The following is a 22456-nucleotide window of genomic DNA, read 5'->3' on the forward strand; positions in this document are numbered from 1 at the left end:
TTCACTTATGAAGAAATTCCTGAAATATTAATTAGTAATATTGATATTTTCTGGTTCTACATGTAATGTAGTATTGAAACTTTCTAGACTTCCTTTGTCTGTGTCTAATAGATGTTTTCAGGTATGGATGGAACCAGGGGCTGGCTGGCAAATTTTAGCCCGGGGGGCAAGTACACAGCACTGGCCCATGAGTAGCAGGCTGGCAGCCCATCCTTAAAGGACCACTCTGGCCTCTTACCTCTTACCTATAACATCTTCGGTCCTTCCAGTCATTTGTGACCAAATATCCTACTGTGCCCTGTGAAAGGGTCAGAACTCACTTTCCTGTATAAGTCTATGGGGCGGCTCAGTGATGACACAGAACGGTCCCATAGACAGATGCTAGGAAAGCTGGGTGACCTCTATCATACTGAGTACAAGATGCTGGAAAGCTGGGTGACCTCCATGATACTGAGTATAAGATGCTGTGAAAGCTGGGTGACCTCCATTATACTGAGTATAGGATGGTGGGAAAGCTGGGTGACCTCTATCATACTGAGTATAAGATGGTGGGAAAGCTGGGTGACCTCCATGATACTGAGTATAAGATGCTGTGAAAGCTGGGTGACCTCCATTATACTGAGTATAGGATGGTGGGAAAGCTGGGTGACCTCTATCATACTGAGTATAAGATGCTGGAAAGCTGGGTGACCTCCATCATACTGATTATAAGATGCTGGGAAAGCTGGGTGACCTCCATGATACTAAGTATAAGATGCTGTGAAAGCTGGGTGACCTCCATCATACTGAGTATAAGATACTGGGAATGCTGGGTGACCTCCATCATACTGAGTATAAGATGCTGGGAAAGCTGGGTGACCTCCATGATACTAAGTATAAGATGCTGTGAAAGCTGGGTGACCTCCATCATACTGAGTATAAGATACTGGGAATGCTGGGTGACCTCCATCATACTGAGTATAAGATGCTGGGAAAGCTGGGTGACCTCCATGATACTAAGTATAAGATGCTGTGAAAGCTGGGTGACCTCCATTATACTGAGTATAGGATGGTGGGAAAGCTGGGTAACCTCCATCATACTGACTACAAGATACTGGGAAAGCTGTGTGACCTCCATCATATTTAGTATAAGATGCTGGGAAAGCTGGGTGACCTCCATCCTACTGAGTATAAGATGGTGGAAAAGCTGGTGACCCCCATAATACTGTGTACAAGATGCTGGAAAGCTGGGTGACCTCCATCATACTAAGTATAAGATGGTGGAAAAGCTGGGTGACCCCCATAAAACTGTGTACAAGATGCTGGAATGCTGGGTGACCTCCATCATACTGAGTATAGGATGGTGAGAAAGCTGGGTGACCTCCATCATACTGAGTATAAGATGGTGGGAAAGCTGGGTGACCTCCATCATACTGAGTATAAGATGGTGGGAAAGCTGGGTGACCTCCATCATTCTGAGTATAAGATGGTGGGAAAGCTGGGTGACCTCCATTATACTGAGGATAAGATGGTGGGAAAGCTGGGTGACCTCCATCATACTGAGTATAAGATGGTGGGAAAGCTGGGTGACCTCCATCATACTGAGTATAAGATGGTGGGAAAGCTGGGTGACCTCCATTATACTGAGGATAAGATGGTGGGAAAGCTGGGTGACCTCCATTATACTGACTACAAATACAAGATGCTGGGAAAGCTGCCTGACCCTCATTATACTGACTACTACGCAAGATGCTGGGAAAGCTGGGGTTACTGTATTTTTACAATAGTTTATATCACTCGATGTACTTCTGTATATATGTCTCCTCTATGTACTCCTGTGTAGGTCTCCTCTTGTATATATGTATCATCTATATACTTCTGTATATACGTCTCCTCTATGTACTGCTGTATATATGTATCCTCTATGTCCTCCTGTATATATGCCTCCTCTATGTACTCCTGTATATATATGTATACTCTATGTACTCTTGTATATATATATATATCCTCTATGTACTACTGTATATATGCCTCCCCCTGTATATATGTATCCTCTATGTACTGCTGTATATATGCCTCCCCCTGTATATATGTATCCTCTATGTACTGCTGTATACATGTATTCTCTATTTACTGCTGTATATATGTATCCACTATGTACTCCTGTATATATGTATCCTCTATGCCCTCCTGTATATATGTATCCTCTATGTAGCAGGGACACATGCAGGCAGGGGCATTTCCGGGATAAGCGAGGGGGGGGGGGTAGCGGGACACATGGTGCCTCCATCTAGGTAGAGTGTAGTAGTGGAGGTATAGTGGATAATGGGTGTAGTAGTACAGGTAAAGATGAGGGGTGAGGTAGTACAGGTATAGATATGGGGGGTATTAGTAATACTGATGAGGGGGATTAGTAGTACAGGTATAGATGTGGGCTGTAGTAGTACAGGTAAAGATGAGGGGTGTAGTAGGAATAAAGGTATAGATGAGAGGTGACAGGGGCATACTGGGGGAAACTGGGGCAGCTGGGGATGACTGGGAGAGCTGGGGGTGTACAGGGCAAACTGGGGGGTGAGTGGGGCAGCTGGGGGTGACTGAGGGGGACTGGGGCAAACTGGGGTTGACTTAAGCGGGACTGGGGCAGTTGGAGTTGACTGAATGAGGACTAGGGCAGACTGGGGGTGACTGAAGGGGGACTGGGGCAGACTTGGGCGACTGAGGGGGGACTGGGCAGACTGTGGATGACTGAGGGGGACTGGGGGTGACTCTAGGGGGACTGGGGCAGCTGGGGGTGACAGAGGGGGACTGAGGCAGACTGGGGGTGACTCTAGAGGGATTGGGCAGCTGGGGGTGATTGGGGCAGGAGTGCACATATCCCTCCTCCTCTCACCCCGGCACACAGGTTCCCCTCCCGGCCACACGTGCAGGTCCCCGGTCTCTGCAGGAGGCCACAGGGACTGTAGAGGTGATAGCGTCACTGCCATTACTGAAGCTGTACAGCGGGATCGGGGGATGCAGATCCCGCTGTTCAGCTCCAGGACCTGAAGCAACGTTATCACCACTACAGTCCCTGCAGCCTCCTCCAGAGACCAGGGACCTGCACGTGTGGCCGGGAGGGGAGCAGGACATGATATGTATAGCTGGGGTAGGTCAGTCGCGGCTCTGTTAGGCGGACTGCCGACCGCCCTGCACCTCACCTCCGGCCCGACACTCCACGCACCGCCGCCCGCCATGCACCTCACCTCCGCGCCGCCTGCTTGACCTGCACCTCTTGCCCGGCCGCCAACCCGTCACTCTACGCTGCTCCACCTGCAGTGATTTTTTGTGAAAATTGAATTTACGGTTTTAATCGAAATTGATTCTAACCTTCTGGGCAAATTAATTTGATTAATCGCCCAGCCCTAACTCCTCTGTATGTATGTATCCTCTATGCACCCCTGTATATATGTCTCCTTCTGTATATATGTATCCTCTGTATGTCTCCTCCTGTATATATGTCTCCTCCTGTATGTATATATCCTATATGTACCCCTGTATATATGTCTCCTCCTGTATATATGTATCCTTTGTATGTCTCCTCCTGTATATAAGTCTCCTCCTGTATATATGTATCCTCTATGTACCCCTGTATATATGTCTCCTCCTGTATATATGTATCCTCTGTATGTCTCCTCCTGTATATATGTATCCTCTATGTACCCCTCTGTATGTCTCCTCCTGTATATATGTATCCTCTATGTACCCCTCTGTATGTCTCCTCCTGTATATATGTATCCTCCTGTATATATGTATCCTCTATGTACTCCTGTATATATGTATCCTCTATGTACTCCTGTATATGTCTCCTCCTGTATATATGTCCCCTCTATGTACTGCTGTGTATGTCTACTCCTGTATATATGTATCCTCTATGTACTGCTGTGTATGTCTCCTCCTGTATATATGTATCCTCTATATACTCCTCTGTATGTCTCCTCCTGTATATATGTATCCTCTATGTACCCCTCTGTATGTCTCCTCCTGTATACACATATCCTATATGTACCCCTGTATATATGTCTCCTCCTGTATATATGTATCCTCTGTATGTCTCCTCCTGTATATATGTCTCCTCCTGTATATATGTATCCTCTATGTACCCCTCTGTATGTCTCCTCCTGTATATATGTATCCTCTATGTACCCCTCTGTATGTCTCCTCCTGTATATATGTATCCTCTATGTACCCCTCTTTATGTCTCCTCCTGTATATATGTATCCTCTATGTACCCCTCTGTATGTCTCCTCCTGTATATATGTCTCCTCCTGTATATATGTATCCTCTATGTACCCCTCTGTATGTCTCCTCCTGTATATATTAATAAACAAAAGAAGAGAAAGCTGGACACTATGATACAGCGCACACCACTAGATCCAAAGATATACAAAGTTTTTATTGGAACAAACACAAAAAAGACACCACAAGAAGCAACAATAAAATCAATTAAAAAACCACAAAGGTATATGAAGAAACTAAGCAAGAGGACAATATACTCTCTTACTTTACCAAGGAAACAAACATATTAGTAATACTCCACATGGTTAGATATGAAATTCATAAAGTGCATAAAGCTGGCCGGCAATGTGAAGTGAAAATGAATATATATATACATCCAACTAAGTATACCATGTAAAAGATCCAAAGTGCTGTAGTGTAAGTGAGTAACTAAATTACATGATTATTATAAACACCAATATGAACCTCTGATATAACAAAAAATGCCCAACCAAATAAGCCACATAAAATAAATTACATGGGAGCAGAGACCCTGGTATAGACCCAACGCGAAGTCACCATGTGTGACGACACGCGTTGGGTCTATACCAGGGTCTCTGCTCCCATGTAATTTATTTTATGTGGCTTATTTGGTTGGGCATTTTTTGTTATATCAGAGGTTCATATTGGTGTTTATAATAATCATGTAATTTAGTTACTCACTTACACTACAGCACTTTGGATCTTTTACATGGTATACTTAGTTGGATGTATATATATATTCATTTTCACTTCACATTGCCGGCCAGCTTTATGCACTTTATGAATTTCATATCTAACCATGTGGAGTATTACTAATATGTTTGTTTCCTTGGTAAAGTAAGAGAGTATATTGTCCTCTTGCTTAGTTTCTTCATATACCTTTGTGGTTTTTTAATTGATTTTATTGTTGCTTCTTGTGGTGTCTTTTTTGTGTTTGTTCCAATAAAAACTTTGTATATCTTTGGATCTAGTGGTGTGCGCTGTATCATAGTGTCCAGCTTTCTCTTCTTTTGTTTATTAGGCTGTCCTTGTGGACACTTAGCTGCACCCCTTTTTTTGCTATGTAATAGTATGGTGAGCTCCCCCATATCGTAGATTGGATTCCTCCTGTATATATGTATCCTCTATGTACCCCTCTGTATGTCTCCTCCTGTATATACATATCCTATATGTACCCCTGTATATATGTCTCCTCCTGTATATATGTATCCTCTGTATGTCTCCTCCTGTATATATGTCTCCTCCTGTATATATGTATCCTCTATGTACCCCTCTGTATGTCTCCTCCTGTATATATGTATCCTCTATGTACCCCTCTGTATGTCTCCTCCTGTATATATGTATCCTCTATGTACCCCTCTGTATGTCTCCTCCTGTATATACATATCCTATATGTACCCCTGTATATATGTCTCCTCCTGTATATATGTATCCTCTGTATGTCTCCTCCTGTATATATGTCTCCTCCTGTATATATGTATCCTCTATGTACCCCTGGTAAAGTCCAAGGTTGGAACAGCGGAACCTCCCAGGGATGCACAGTCTCCGTCAGGTGGGCCCACACCTGATACTCAATAGCGAAAAAGAAATGGTGTGGAGACAGCATCCATCCAGTGAAAAAATATTTTTACTTTATTTTAAGCCATTGCATATAAAAAGATTACCGACGTTTCGGCTCTAACACTCCTGAGCCTTTCTCAAGTGTTAGAGCCGAAACGTCGGTAATCTTTTTATATTCAATGGCTTAAAATAAAGTAAAAATATTTTTTCACTGGATGGATGCTGTCTCCACACCATTTCTTTTTCTCTATGTACCCCTGTATATGTCTCCTCCTGTATATATGTATCCTATATGTACCCCTGTATATATGTATCCTCCTGTATATATGTATCCTCTATGTACCCCTGTATATATGTCTCCTCCTGTATATATGTATCCTCTATGTACCCCTGTATATATGTCTCCTCCTGTATATATGTATCCTATATGTACCCCTGTATAGATGTATCCTCCTGTATATATGTATCCTCTATGTACCCCTGTATATATGCCTCCTCCTGTATATATGTATCCTCTATGTACCCCTGTATATATGTCTCCTCCTGTATATATGTATCCTCTATATACTCCTCTGTATGTCTCCTCCTGTATATATGTATACTCTATGTACCCCTGTATATATGTCTCCTCCTGTATATATGTATACTCTATGTACCCCTGTATATATGTCTCCTCCTGTATATATGTATACTCTATGTACCCCTGTATATATGTCTCCTCCTGTATATATGTATCCTATATGTACCCCTGTATAGATGTATCCTCCTGTATATATGTATCCTCTATGTACCCCTGTATATATGCCTCCTCCTGTATATATGTATCCTCTATGTACCCCTCTGTATGTCTCCTCCTGTATATATGTATCCTATATGTACCCATGTATAGATGTATCCTCCTGTATATATGTATCCTCTATGTACCCCTGTATATATGTCTCTTCCTGTATATATGTATCCTCTATGTACCCCTCTGTATGTCTCCTCCTGTATATATGTATCCTCTATGTACCCCTGTATATGTCTCCTCCTGTATATATGTATCCTATATGTACCCCTGTATAGATGTATCCTCCTGTATATATGTATCCTCTATGTACCCCTGTATATATGCCTCCTCCTGTATATATGTATCCTCTATGTACCCCTCTGTATGTCTCCTCCTGTATATATGTATCCTATATGTACCCATGTATAGATGTATCCTCCTGTATATATGTATCCTCTATGTACCCCTGTATATATGCCTCCTCCTGTATATATGTATCCTCTATGTACCCCTGTATATATGCTTCCTCCTGTATATATGTATCCTCTATGTACCCCTGTATATATGCCTCCTCCTGTATATATGTATCCTCTATGTACCCCTGTATATATGCTTCCTCCTGTATATATGTATGCTCTATATACTCCTCTGTATGTCTCCTCCTGTATATATGTATCCTCCATGTACCCCTGTATATATGTCTCCTCCTGTATATATGTATCCTCTATATACTCCTCTGTATGTCTCCTCCTGTATATATGTATCCTCCTGTGTAGGTCTCCTGTATATATGTATCCTCCTGTGTATATGTATCCTCTATATACTCCTCTGTATGTCTCCTCCTGTATATATGTATCCTCTATGTACTCCTGTATATATGTCTCCTCCTGTATATGTATCCTCTATATACTCCTCTGTATGTCTCCTCCTGTATATATGTATACTCTATGTACCCCTGTATATATGTCTCCTCCTGTATATATGTATACTCCATGTACCCCTGTATATATGTCTCCTCCTGTATATATGTATCCTCTATATACTCCTCTGTATGTCTCCTCCTGTATATATGTATCCTCCTATGTAGGTCTCCTGTATATATGTATCCTCCTGTGTAGGTCTCCTGTATATATGTATCCTCTATGTCAGGGAGGGGGAACCTTGACTCTTCAGCTGTTGCAAAACTACAACTCCCATCATCCATGGACAGCCTATGGCTGCCCAGGTATGATGGGAGTTGTAGTTGTGCACCAGCTGGAGAGCCTTGGTCCCCTCCCCCTGCCCTATGTCCTGCTGTGTAGATCTCCTCCTGTGTAGGTACCTGGCTTCCTGCAGACACCATCTTCTCTGTCTTCAGGCTCTTCTAGCCCAGTTGCAGAAGAACCAGCTGGGAGGAGAGAGCGGCCTCTGGTGGCCGGAGGAAGATACTGCCTACAGCAGTTTGCTTTTTACCATAAGCCTCATAGGCTTATAGAAAGCATAGTGGCCATACAGGGGGAGGGGCTTACCGGAATGGGGGCGGGGCTTCAGCGGCCGCTTCCATCACAGTCCGGATCCACAGCACAGCCACAGGTAAATATGACTGAAGAGGGCGGGGCTGTAAGCAGGGGAGGCGGGGCACTGAGGACTCCAGCCAGCTGTCAGCAGCCAGGCGGCCCTGACAACTGGGGGAAGACCGGCCCGGGGGGCATGTGTCCCCCTGCCCCCCGGCCCAGCCCGCCCCTGGATGGAACCAACCTAAAGGTTAGGATTTTTAGGTTGGCTCACGTCCGCTGCCAGTTGCCAAAAATTGGTGCAGAAGAGAGATGAGCTTGATGATGAACTGGAGAATAGTACAAGGGAATGCATTATGGCCGTGACCCTTTATATGTGTGTTCTGTGCATGGCAAAGCAATTTCATAACAATCATTGCAGTAGTTAACCTGCTCTCCCATAGATATAGCAATACCAGGTGTTGTTACTGTTGCTGTTGTCTCAGGGAGATATATTAAAGATATATTTTGACAAATACAGTGGCGCTTGGATTATGAGCATAATTTGTTCCGGGACCGCGCTTATAATCCAAATCACTCTTAAACCAAAGCAAATTTACCCATAAGAAATCATAGATATACAGACAATTGGTTCCACATCCCCAAAATAATATTTTTTTTATTCTGAATAACATGAAGAACAGATGAAACAAACATTCAGAAACAGCAGAATATGTGATATTATAGGTTACTGTACAGTATAGCAATCAGCATGTGGTGTATAATGTATAGTAAGGGTATAACCCTGATAACACAGCAGCTGGATATGTGATATATAAGTTACTGTACAGTATAGCAATCAGCATGTGGTGTATAATGTATAGTAACTGTATAACCCTGATAACACAGCAGCTGGATATGTGATATATAAGTTACTGTACAGTATAGCAATCAGCATGTGGTGTATAATGTATAGTAACTGTATAACCCTGATAACACAGCAGCTGGATATGTGATATATAAGTTACTGTACAGTATAGCAGCATGTGGAGTATAATGTATAGTAACTGTATAACCCTGATAACACAGCAGCAGTTTGTAGATACAGAATGGAGCTGCAGATCCCCATAATGCAGTAGTGTAGTACAACAGGCTAGAATAGAGAAGCAGGGCTGCTGTCAGAGGTCTGTGTGGTCACATGACAGCAATGGGAAAGGGGGTGTGTGCTCAGCTTGGACCAATCAGGAAGTGAGAATCACAGAGCTGTGCAGGAGGACAGTGACAGAGGGTCCTATTACACGGAGCAATTTCTAATAATTAACTACTTTAACGATAAACGATCGTAAAATGTGAAAATTTTAGGTTCAGATCTAAATCAACGATCAATGACATACGAACGATTTTTTATTCGTTGCCAGCAATTACACAGAACGATTATCGTTTAAATTTGAACGATATAATGATTTTTCGCACGATTATCGTCCCGTGTAATAGGGCCCAGAGACTTTTGGCCTTCAGGCCGGAAGATGCGCAACTATTGTGGTAGAACCAGAGGCAGAGCACCGCGGATCAACCAATAGTCCGTTATATGTATCGGTTTTCCAATTATATCCATGTGCTGGTGTGGCATGCTTGGCCAAAAGTGAATGAGAGCAGTGCCAGGATTTTGCTAATTTATAGCTTAATTTGAAACATTTCTGAGCGCACTCTGTGATCTTTTGAACAGTTCATTCCAAAGGGAGCTGCTATGGTCTCCTCTATCTACTGGTGTCATCTGATGCTGAAATTCTGCACAGATCACTTTACAGCAGCCTCCTCTTATCACCACAGACACAACAGGAAGTCTCAGCTTAGTTTTATATACATTGTTGAGAAAAAAAATACTGCAAGATTTCAGTATAATTTTTTTATATAGATAGGAAAATTAGAAAAGACATCACCAAAAATTCTTAAAAATATGTTTAACATAACAACTTGATAAAGTCTTTTATTGATAACACATTCCCTTTTAAAGGAGTACTCCAGCAACAACAACAAAAAAATCTTTCAAATAAACTGGTGTCAGAAAAGCAAAGATTTGAAATTTACTTCCATTAAAAAAAAAATCTACAGTCTTCCAGTTCTTATCAGCTGCTGTATGTCCTGCAGGAAGTGGTATTCATTCCAGTCTGGAGAGCAGGAGAGGTTTTCTGTTTCAATATATTTTATTGAATTTTTGTCAATAAATTTTTGCAAACAAAAGTAAAGTTTGGCAAACAAAAGTACAAGAGTACATCGAAAGTACAACAGATAAAACAGTTTTCACAAATGGAATGAGAAATAGAGCTAAGGTAAAGTTAACAATAACGTAACATGTATTAAGATAGCATGTCTATCAAAATATGCATGAGGATATATTGAGTCTGTATGTGATATGATCATATATGTAATTATAGCTTATTCATAAAACAGATAAGAAAATAAACAGAAAACTTGAGGTGAAAAAAGTGGACTAGATGTCCATAATGACCGCATCTCTCTAAATTTTTTTTAATTGTATTGTTGCCATAGGCTATAGCCTCCTCGTATTTATAAGTTATATTTAATTCTTGTATTAGTTCTGTTTTAGAGCAGGAGAGGTTTTCTATGGGGATTTGCTGCAGCTCTGGACAGTCCCTGACATGGACAGAGGTGGCAGCAGAGAGCACTCTGTCAGACTGGAGAGAATACAGCCCTTCCTGCAGGACATACAGCAGATGATAAGTACTGGACGATGATATTTTTACATATCTCTGGCACTTTCTTACATCAGTTGATTTGAAAGAAATACATTCTTGCTGGAGTGACCCTTTAAATACCTGTGCTATATTTTATTCTATCGAGCTGTTTTCCTGGCTCTAGACTGTTTTTAAGAATGAACAATCTAAACCACCGAAGATAACGCAAAGGCAACCTAGGACAAGTAGTAATTCAGCGAGGTGCTGTGTGTTACTGTATACTAACACCCCCACAATTATCCCCGGGAAGATAACTGGGAGTCACTGGGGAACAGCCAGAGGTGATGAAAATATATTTTTGCACTGAAGAAAATCAGAATATTTCCCCTTAGCACAGACACGACTGACTATGAATTATAGATCTTACTTAGCACTTTTAAGAGGATCAGTCAGCTCTTTTGACCTGTCTGTTTTAGAATCTATTGTGAAAATGCTATTTAATCTACAGGCATCATGTTATAGACCAGAGCTGAGCAGATTGATATGTATCTTTGTGGGAAAAGGCTCAATCTAAAGGCCCTATTACACGAAACGATTATCGGCCGACAATCGTCTCGTTATGCTGCGTTTACACAGAGTGATTAACGTTCAAATCTGAGCAATAATCGGCTTGTGTAAACACAGCGAACGATCAAGCGACGAGCGAGAAGTCGTTCATTGTGATCTTTCAACATGTTCTCAAATCGTTGTTGGTCGTTTGCTAAAAATTCGCAGATCGCTTCGTGTAAACAGTCTTTCAAAGATTCACCCTATGTGAAAGATGGGCTTAAGCGATCTTAAAAAGGATCGCAATAACGATTTTTCTTACCAATTTTCGTACGATTTTTCTAACGATTTATTGGTCTAAGTGCTGATCGTTATAAAATACAAATTATTACTTAAAAATCGTTAAACGATCGATTGGGCAAATTATCTCTTTGTGTAAACGCAGCATAATAGATCAAGACAACAATCAGACGACGTGAACGATGTAGGCTGATCGTTGTCTGTTGTTGTCACTTGTCACTCCTTGAAATAGGAGAGGTGGCAGCAGACTGCTGCTATCTTCTATGGGCTGCCCGAACTATCTAGCGATCACCCGGGCAGCCCCTTTGTAATGCTGGGAGGGTTATTCTGAGTTAAGTTGCTGATGAACTCACTGTGATTAATCCTCCCAGCATAACAAAGTTGCTACAAAGTTACAGATAAAGCTAGTCAGGGACTTGTTTACATCAGCTGTCTCACATGGGAGGGGGGAGAAAAGCTTATACACATTTTTTTGTGTCTTCAGCAGAAAGCATCAGCTCAGAACTGAGGGAAGGAGACTGAATAAAGTTGAATACCCTGTTAAATAAGCTTCAAAAACACTTGGCAAATAAAAAAAAAAAGGTCTTTAAAATTCATGTATGTAACGTGCATGTATTTCTCTACTTCTTTTTTCCAACTTGTGACCATAACCTTTAAGATGGTAAAAAACAATACAGACAGTCAGGTTTTATTCATGTAAATGAAACCGATTATATGCAAAAATCTATCTCAATCATAGTTTGGATCAGCTGGTTCTTGGATTTTGATGCTGACTACTGATTGCAACTTAACCACAGCACAAAGGTTCTCCTATGTGCCTTCAGTAGCTATCAGCAGGGCCTGCTCTATGGTGTATGTGGACCCTTGGGGTGACTGAGCTGAAGAAAATAATAAAGTATATACATACCTCTCTACGCTCCCCGATGCTTCTGTCTGCTCCCTGTTATCTTCCTCGCTTCTGCCCACAGCCGCCAGGAGAACTGCAAAGCCCCATTCTGAAGTGACAGGCTGCTCAGCCAATCACTGGCTGTGGAATTGTCCCGTCGTGGTCACTGATTGGCTGAGCAGCCTGTCACTTCATAGACTGGCTCTGAAATTCCCCACTGCTCACAATGGAGCATGCGGCCCGAGCTGCACACTCCATAGTGTGCACTGACAGGTTCTCTGTGGCCACTATTCATTGAATAGCGGCCACAGAAAACTGACATGTCTTGCGTTGCTGGATCCTGGCCGGAGTGTATACTATGGGGGTGATTTATGAAGACCCCTTTTCCCCGGCAGGATACACTAAGAGGCACGCGCGTACAAAATCTACACCTGCTCCCAGGTGTAGATTGATTTTGATCATGATTTACGCTTGTGAGCAGGGGTAAAATCGTGATAAATGAGGCGCGGGGCCTTATCACGCCCCTGCAAGCTCCGCCAGCCCACCTATCGGGCGAGCAGGGCGTACGGGAGGCATAAACCAGGGAGAATTGGCGAATCTGCACACGTGAAGCTTACGCTTTATAAATCCCCCCTGTGTGTATGCACTCTGGCCAGGATTCCATAGAAGGCAGGACTGCATAAGTTCTGTAGCAATCACGGCCGTTGTTACAACAGCCGTGATTGCTAGGGAACTTAGGTAGTGGGTACATAGCCTAAATTTTGATGTTTCGGGGACAGATGTTTCTCTTCATGTCTGTGTATTTTGTGTCTTTTCATTTGTTGACGGCAAAGTACAAGACAACTGAAAGACGTAAAAGCTCCTGGAAATATATGAAGATTGCTTGGATCATACAGAAGCAATACACAGTGCTCTGGCTTAAAGGGCACCTGTCATCACGTTCACACTGTCTGAATCATGAGTCATTGGGGTGACCTCCAGAGACTTCTCTCTGCTCCTTCAATCAATAGATCTCTCCTTATACACAAAGAGGGATCTATCAAGGCTGGTGGCCCAGGGAGAAGATGCAGGGGACCCAAATGACTTATTCCTTTTAACTGATCTCCCATGAGTCTTTGTTGGTCTCCAGTGCGGATGATGTGTGCTGTAACTCATATATCACAAGTACATTATATAGCTCAACATTTTTTACATCAATTTACCTGTAGAGTAAAATTTTGCAGTTCTTATTCTGACCACTAAACCTAAAACTAATCCGAGACTTCCTGTTCTGTACAGATCACTTTATGGCAGTGGCCTCCTTATCATCACAAGCAGGATTACAATGAATGATGACCAGTATATAACTGAACCGCTTTAAAATCTTTTGCAGATGGTTCATGCTGTGAACAAATGGGGGTTTGTTAAAACCTCATTTACTTATATTGTGCAGTACTTTGTTGCAGAATGAGGGAATGGATTTGGTAGATGTGTGAACACAGCCTTATGATTGATTACACAAAACTGTATATGACCGTATATGATGACTGCAATCAACCACAGTCTGAAAAAAACAAAAAAAAAAACAAATCCATAATGCATCCGTATTAAATCCACAATCTGTGATTTAAAATAATTACTCCATATATCCATATATTTACAGATTAGCAGACATTATGGACATTTCTTCTGTAAAAATTATGTATCCCTAAAAATTATGAACCGTCCTATAGACTTCTATGGGAAAATTTGTGCCACAATTACAGTCCGTACTAGAGCTTGTCAGCATTTATTGCGGATTGTGGATCTGTAAATATATGGACAGTGTGAACAGCCCAATTGAAATCAATGGATCCTAAATTTGTCAGTAATTTAGGGCCCACAACTGTAGAATGTGTAAATGTAGTCTTAGGGCTTATTCCCACTGAAGTTTTGGATCATGAAGCTGCGCAGAGCTGTAAGTGTTTAAATCTTCGCTGGATTGTACTCATACGGCCAGCTAATAAGTGATTTTTCCAAAAGAAACATAAAAATGTTAGGGGAAAGACTGAAAAAAATGCAGCTTTAGGTTATGTTCACATTCCCCACCCCATGAGCCTGGCAGTCACACCCCCTGAGCCTTGCAGTCACACCCCCTGAGCCTTGCAGTCACACCCCCTGAGCCTTGCAGTCACACCCCCTGAGCCTTGCAGTCACACCCCCTGAGCCTGGCAGTCACCACCCTTTTAGATATAAAGATCACACCCACCTGACTATTCAGGGAATGGTGCAAATAGTAAAAAAATATCAAAAACTCTATATCTTGGGAATGGGGCACAACGGGCTAGAACCTGATGAAACAAAAACATTTCTATGACCACAGGTCCTCTTTAAAGCACAAAATATCTAACAATAAATACCGCACCATACACAGTCATCCCTCAACTTACAATGGCCTCCGGGTACAATATTTTCAACATACAATGCAGGGGCGTAACTAGAAATGGCTGGGCCCCATAGCAAACTTTCCAATGGGCCCCCCTCGGTCAGTCCTCTTTAATGGTGCCTGGAGCTCTGACCCTGCCCTCCAATTGTACATGCAAGTACGGCAGAGCAGAGGGCACCTGCACACGTACACCTACGTCTAGGGCCGTATTTATAGTTCCTGCACTAAACCTGAAGATGTTCCCTTTTCACTCACCAATTATCATCATGATTTACTACTTTATAAACAATCATATTGATAATTGATCCGTCTTTGGCTCTGTTCCCAGATCTGCGTTACCAAAATGCAACTCCAACCAAACCCCCCATGCAGTACCCAATAGCCGTATGGCCAATAATCCTGGTAACAGCACATGACTTCTGTGGAAGAAATGGATGCATGGTTTTGGCCACATACATTGTATAATTCTTTTTTTTCTACATGATCTGCATATTGTCTGTGGCCATCCCATCACAGGACTGGTAGGTAATATTGCACATTTAACAACGCCTTACCAGGCCTGATACCACCATACTCTGACTGGATAACACCGCCACACCAGACCTGACCAATACCACCATACTGTGACTGGATAACACTGCCATACCAGACCTGACCAATACCACCATACTGTGACTGGATAATACTGCCACACCAGACCTGACCAATACCGCCATACTGTGACTGGGTAACACTGTCATACCAGACCTGACCAATACCGCCATACTGTGACTGGGTAACACTGTCATACCAGACCTGACCAATACCGCCATACTGTGACTGGATAATACTGCCACACCAGACCTGAACAATACCGCCATACTGTGACTGGGTAACACTGTCATACCAGACCTGACCAATACCGCCATACTGTGACTGGATAACACTGTCATACCAGACCTGACCAATACCGCCATACTGTGACTGGATAACACCGCCACACCAGACCTGACCAATACCACCATACTGTGACTGGATAAAACTGCCACACCAGACCTGATATCACACAGAATCAGTACTATTTTATTTTCATACACTGGAGGTTTCCACATGAGGTGATACCTAAAGTGATTATTTATCTTTTACAATTTTGATTCCCCCCCCCCCCTTATTTACAAAAAAAAGTAAAATGTGACAATACATATTCATATACATGAATATTATGCTTAGGGATGAGCTTTTCAGTTGTGCAGGAGCTGCAGTCACAGGGAAGCTTTGTATATAGACTGTGTGGGACTACAACTCCCAGTGTGGTCTGTCTCTCTCTGCAGTTTGTGCCTCATTTGAGTCTTTGGGGGGAGTGGGGGGCAGAGACAGCAGGCCACATTGGGAGTTGTAGTCCTACACTGTCACAACTACTGTAGAAGTAAACGCCACACTTATGCTGCTGACTAGTTGTGTGTAAGGCAGCAGCCACCATCCCCCCTCCCTTATCAGTGACAGTATATCAGTATGTACTCACACAAGTTGCTGTCACTGTCTGAGGTCCGGCAGGAAGGGGTCAGAGGTCATCCATCCGGTCAGAGGATCCTCCGTGCAGACAGCAGAAGCTAAGAAGAGGAGTCTCTACTCCAATCAACGCTGCCGCACAGTGACCGGGGGAGAGAGGGAGGGGGAGCGCGGATGGTTATCTCCCCCTCTCTATGCTCTGTACAGGTGACAGTGATGCCGGGGCCCTGTGTGAGCGGCTGTGGCGCAGGCTTATGTGCGCACACTATTCTCCCCTGGTTAGCTGGTGTCAGGACAAACGTCCTAATTGGCTAACCAGGGAACATCAGGAAGGCTGACCTGACCGCCGGGCCCCTTGATGAGGCGGGCCCCGTAGCAGCGGCTACCGCTGCTACGGCGGTAGTTCCGCCATTGATACAATGGTCCTTTCTGGACCATCATAACTTGAGACCAGACTCAACATACAGTACAATGCTATGGACAGTCAGGATCTGCAGTACATGTAAATAACTAGATGATCAACCAATGAAAGTGGCCATTTTACTGATAAAACCCCAGTATTGGTGATATGCCTGCACTGGTTGGCTGTCTAGTAGTGATTCTCCAGTATATAGTGTGATACTACATGTCCTATGCTGCTCTTTACCTGGGACAGTTTTCCATCGAATTTTGGTCTCAACATACAATGGTTTCAACATACAATGGTCGTCTTGGAACCAAGAAGAATTGTTTGTACTGTATGTAGTCAGATCTTTCCCATGATTTATAATGTGAATTTCCCATGTTTGTTTTCTCCAGTCTCGGAATAGCATGCAGCAGGGTGACATGGACGGAGCCCGGAGATTGGGACGCTTGGCCAGACTACTGAGTGTTGTATCTATCTTGCTGGGAATTGTCATCATCATCCTCTTCATTCTCAGTTTAACAGGTAAGAAGCTAAATACCTTGATTTCCATTGAAGTCTACGGAAACAACGGCCATTAGTTTACACAATGCATAGAATAACAGCTGTTGTTAGGAGCGGACGTCAAATTAATGTTTAGGACCTTTATTTGTAGTCGATATTTAGTGATCAATGCCCATCAAGTTGTTTACTTTCCCGTTTTTTTCCCGTCCTTTCACCGCCTTTGCAACAAAATCCATTGGACCTTTAATAAACGCCACATCCAAGAGGCCGTTACTTTGATGAAGGCCATCCTAGTATGTTAAACAACGGCCGTTATTTTGAGTATGACATAAGTCATTAAAATTTGTTGGATGAACGCAGCCATACACATTACATTTTGTGGGATATATTTACGGCTCAAAAAAACATCAATTTTTTTCATAAGTAATTGTAAAAAAAAGAAAAAGACATTTTAACCTAAAGTACAAACGAACTCAATATTAAAAAAAAAAATAGCCCTAAAACCAATATGAAAACATAACTCTACCCAGAGAGGGAATCAACTTGAACTTTTGAGGATTTCATTGAGTATTCTCAAATTTTTCTAGCTTTGTGGACCAAACCAGGATTTTTTTCTCTGATTGATTGTAAAATGAACAAAAAACCAGACAAACTGGAATAAAATGTAACATTAGTAGTATCCTCAAATAACAACATGGACACACAGTTGTAAAAAATATCAGTATCCAGAAATGATGAATAATATATCATCACGTCACCTTAGGGATATTCGGTGTGCCCGAAAGACAATATTTCTGTTGTACATATCCCAAATGGATACAATTCAGTAGACCACTGAATAAACATATGACAGGAGATATATCGATCAAGCAGCTAGATAGATCCTTGACAGTACATGCGAAACATTGCAATATAAAAGAAACAGACCTGGGATGTACAACCTGATATCGTCTACAATATTAGATTCTCAATAGCCATGACTCCTGACCTCTCTGGGATACATGGAGGTGCTGGAAAAAGGGTCTAAATTCATGGAGGTGCTGGGGAAAAGGATCAGATTTCACGGAGGTACTGGGGAAAAGGGTCTAAATTCTTGAAGTTACTGGGAAAAGGGGGCCAAATTCATAGAGGTGCTGAGAAAGGGGTCTAAATACATGGAGGTTCACGTGAAAATGGTCTAAATTTATGAAGGTGCTGGGAAAAGGGTCTAAATTCATGGAGGTGCTGGGAAAAGGGTCTAAATTCATGGAGATTCTGGGAAAATGGGTCTAAATTCATAGAGGTGCTGAGAAAGGGGTCTAAATTCATGGAGGTTCACGTGAAAAGGGTGTAAATTCATAGAGGCGCTGGGGAAAAGGGTCTAAATTCATGAAGGTACTGGGGAAAAGGGTCAGATTTCACAGAGGTACTGGGGAAAAGGGTCTAAATTCTTGAAGGTACTGGGAAAAAGGGTCAACATTCACGGAGGTACTGGGGGAAAGGGTCTAAATTTATAGAGATACTGGAAAAAAGGTATAAATTCATGGAGTTGCTAGGAAAAGGGCCTTAATTCATGTAGGTGATGGAAAAATGATTCTAAATTCATAGAGGTGCTGGGAAAAAGGATCTAAATTCATGGGGGTGCTGGGAAAAGGGGTCTAAATTCATGGAGGTGATGGGAAAATGGGTCTAAATTCATGGAGGTGCTGGGCAAACGCGTATAAATTCATGGAGATGCTGGGGAAAAGGGTGCTTGTATGTAACAGAAAGCCATGATTTAGATCCTATTGAATAACCAGTCGCCTGAGAATAGTGTACAGGTAGATAACCAAAAAATAGGACAGGAAACACCCTGTAATCACACATTGGGATGTGAAACACTCCAAAACAAAGCTGTTTACCCACATAGATAGGAGATTGCAAATAAATATAAATACACTGCCAAGGCCAAGGAGGCATCTCCAGTGCAGGACGGCATCCCTTATAATTATCCATCCACAATCATCCCTTGAAAGAGCCTGGGAGGGCGAAACATGCTGGGAATTTGCTTGTTTGAAAAGTATTTGTGACTAATATTCCAACCTATGGTGTATGCCAGTGATTTTCAACCTTTTTTGAGCCGCGGCACACTTTTTATACTTAAAAAATCCCGGGGCACACCACCAACCAAAATGGCACAAAATGACACTAAAACAGTACATATTATACATATAGTTAATAATATAGTTTCTAAATGTATTTATACTCAGTGTGAAACCTGGGCCTGTTTTCTTCTCCCCCCTGTGATTCTCTCCTGTGCTTCTCTCCACCATACTTCTCCCCCTGCTTCTCTCCACCATACTTCTCCCCCCTGCTTCTCTCCTGTGCTTCTCTCCCCTGTGCTTCTCTCCACCATACTTCTCTCCCCCCTGCTTCTCTCCGCTGTTTCTCTCCCCCATCCCCATGTTTCTCTCCCCCATCCCCATGTTTCTCTCCCCTGTTTCTCCCCCATCCCCAGGTTTCTCTCCCCCATTGGTTTCTCCGGTTTCACAGGGGCACCATAGTTTGGGGAACTTTCCCCGCGGCACACCCGACCATGTGTCGCGGCACACTAGTGTGCCACGGCACACTGGTTGAAAATCACTGGTGTATGCTATACTGTGTTAACTTGTGTGTTTTGTTTTGTTCTTTACCTACCTACTTTGACATTTATTTTGGCTATTGGTCAGGAAATTAGTGAAAATTAGTGTAAATTTATCACCAATTCAGTTTAGAAAGAATTTAGAAATTCAAATTAGAAAAATTAGGAATTCCCTGATATTTGCTAAGAAAATACAAATTCTGTTAGTTCAATCATTCAAATGAAAGAAAATACCCAAGTATTTAAGGAGACCTCTGGGCTGGGGTAATTTTTGGCAGAGTGCTGGGGAGGATGAAAGAAGTAACAAGCTCTCACCTTCCCGCTACAGCACTAATGCCAGTATCCTACAGCTCCGATCACCTGGTCCCGGCTGCTTCTGGGTCTTAGAACGTGGAACATTACAGGCCTGCTCAGCCAGTCAGTGGCCATAGTGGGGTGCTGCCTTGGCCATGGACTGGCTAAGAGAGCCTAAGACGTCACATCCCAGCTCTCCACCCTGACCCAGAAGCGTCTGGGACCAGGGGACTGGAGCTGTGGGATACCGACATCAGCAATGGAGCGGGGAGGTGAAAACATGTTACTTCTTTCATCCTCCCTCTCCCCAGCACTCTGCCAAAAATAATCCCAGGCCAGAGTTCTCCTTAAGGGTATGTGCACATTGAGGAATAGGTGAGGAATTTGAAGCAAAATCCACTGAAAGGGTGCATTCACACTATGGAATTTTTGCAGACAACATCCCATGGATTCTGTAACTCAGAATCAGGAGCGCATGAGGGAATCCATGGGATTTTATCCGCAAGAATTTCATAGTGTGAACGCACCCTTAATTTGAGCTTGAAATTCTTCCCGTAAAATATGTACAGAGCAATGTTCTATTGTGTTCTATTTCTGCTCTGTTGTTTACACGGCAGAATTTTTAAACAGAATTTTCTGCCATGGATCTATTTTCCGTCCAAAGAATTGACATGTCAAGTCAATGGGAGGATTCCGCTAGAGGAATCCTAGAGAAGTCAATAAGGCTTGAATTCCGCTTAAATTCTGCTCCTATTCTGCCAGAGCTGAATAGTCGAGGAATTTTAAGCAAAAAACTTTCCTCCTATTCACTGGTGTTAGCCAGTTTCAAGGTCAGCCAATGTGTTAATCCGTCAGTATTTCAGAAAATAACATCTCCAAGTGAAAGAATCAAGAGAGAGTAAGGAACAGCATAGCCTCTGAATTAGCAAAATTTTCACCAAACCAGTCAATGAAATTACTGATGAAATGCCTTCCACCTGATTGTTAACCAACAACAGGTCACCCTAAAATAAACTGCCTTGGTAATGGTAACCCCAGAATCAAGTGCTCTAAAAAGGGGTCCAGAGCCTGGTTCAAAAAGCTGAGACATAGGAGCAGCCTTGTTTAGTGCTGCCCTTTATTCCAAATGGTAGAGTTATAATAGAAGGTTATAACAAAGTAAAGGGGAAGCCGAAAAGATGAACTGTCATGGCCCTTATTAGATGAGATTTATGACAGTATAATTTTTATCTTTTGTCTGTCAGGATTCCAAACTCCTGCCAATAGCAGAACGACTATTATGCATGGGGCAGGGGCGTAACTACCACAGTAGCAGCCATAGCGACTGCTATGAGGCCCACTACATTAGGGGGCCCCATTGCCTGCTCCTGCAATCACCATCTCTCTGTCATATACGCATTTAGGAAAGAATCTGGTGTATTTAGGAGGCTTCCTTGTGCTGAACAATGCCATAGGCAGAGAAGCTGACAAGGAATGAATACAGCAGCTGTTGCAGACTGTTTTACACTGTAGAGCCTGTTCTGTAGCAGCTTTGGGTGGGTCTTTTTCCTATATAGATATGGCATACTCGTATGCCAATCTTACAGGAAACCCTGCCCAGATGTACTAAGAGGCGCACTGATCGGCCCAGCGCAGGCATTGCACAACACATCTATAACCGCTCGGGAGTAGGTGTAGACTTGTGTCATGATTTACGACTGGAAGTGGGCATAAATCATGATAAATCAGGTGCAGTAGGAGGCCACGTCTGCTCCGCGCCTTGCTGTGTACCCACCCCATTTGCCCCTTTTCCGTGGTGTATGTTAACTGGGTCCCCCGCCCACCTGATGGGCGGGGGACCCAGTTAACATACACCACGGAAAAGGGGCAAATCTCGTCCCTTTTCCATGGCGTACACCAGGGGTGCATTTTCATAAATGTTCTATGGTGCACAATATGTCATATAACAGCTCTGTTTTCATCTAAGTTTTTCAGAAATACAAATATACCAAACAAGGTAGCATGAGAAACATCTGACAAATCGGGTATGCCAGAACAAATTGTTAGATGATAGATCACAGCATTAGGATTTTTTAATCATTGAATGGATATGCTGGAATATGCATCTGGATGGCACCATTTCACTCTGCATTAAGTCCAATTTAAAGGGGTACTCCAGTGAAAATATTTTTCTTTTAAATCTACTCCTTTCAGAAACTTATATAGATTTGTAATTTACTTTTTTTTTTAAATCTTAAGTTTTCCCATACTTATCAGCTGC

The 22456-nt window shown here is 42.6% G+C and overlaps 1 protein-coding gene across 2 annotated transcripts in view; it reads left to right on the top strand.

Annotated features, from left to right (window-relative positions):
- LOC138767311 (trafficking regulator of GLUT4 1) overlaps positions 1-22456 on the top strand; it is a 74121-nt gene that overhangs the window by 45880 nt on the left and 5785 nt on the right. The window contains exon 3 of one of the 2 annotated variants that reach the window (XR_011358787.1): positions 17195-17274. Coding sequence is in view for 1 of the 2 variants with exons in the window: in XM_069944768.1 (XP_069800869.1) it covers positions 17195-17324 (130 nt within the window). In the remaining variant the exon portion in view is untranslated. Of the gene's footprint in view, positions 1-17194; positions 17325-22456 lie in introns of those variants that run through there. The other variant, XM_069944768.1, reaches the window with a different exon arrangement.

Source organism: Dendropsophus ebraccatus, chromosome 11, assembly GCF_027789765.1.
Source record: "Dendropsophus ebraccatus isolate aDenEbr1 chromosome 11, aDenEbr1.pat, whole genome shotgun sequence".
NCBI lineage: Eukaryota > Metazoa > Chordata > Amphibia > Anura > Hylidae > Dendropsophus > Dendropsophus ebraccatus.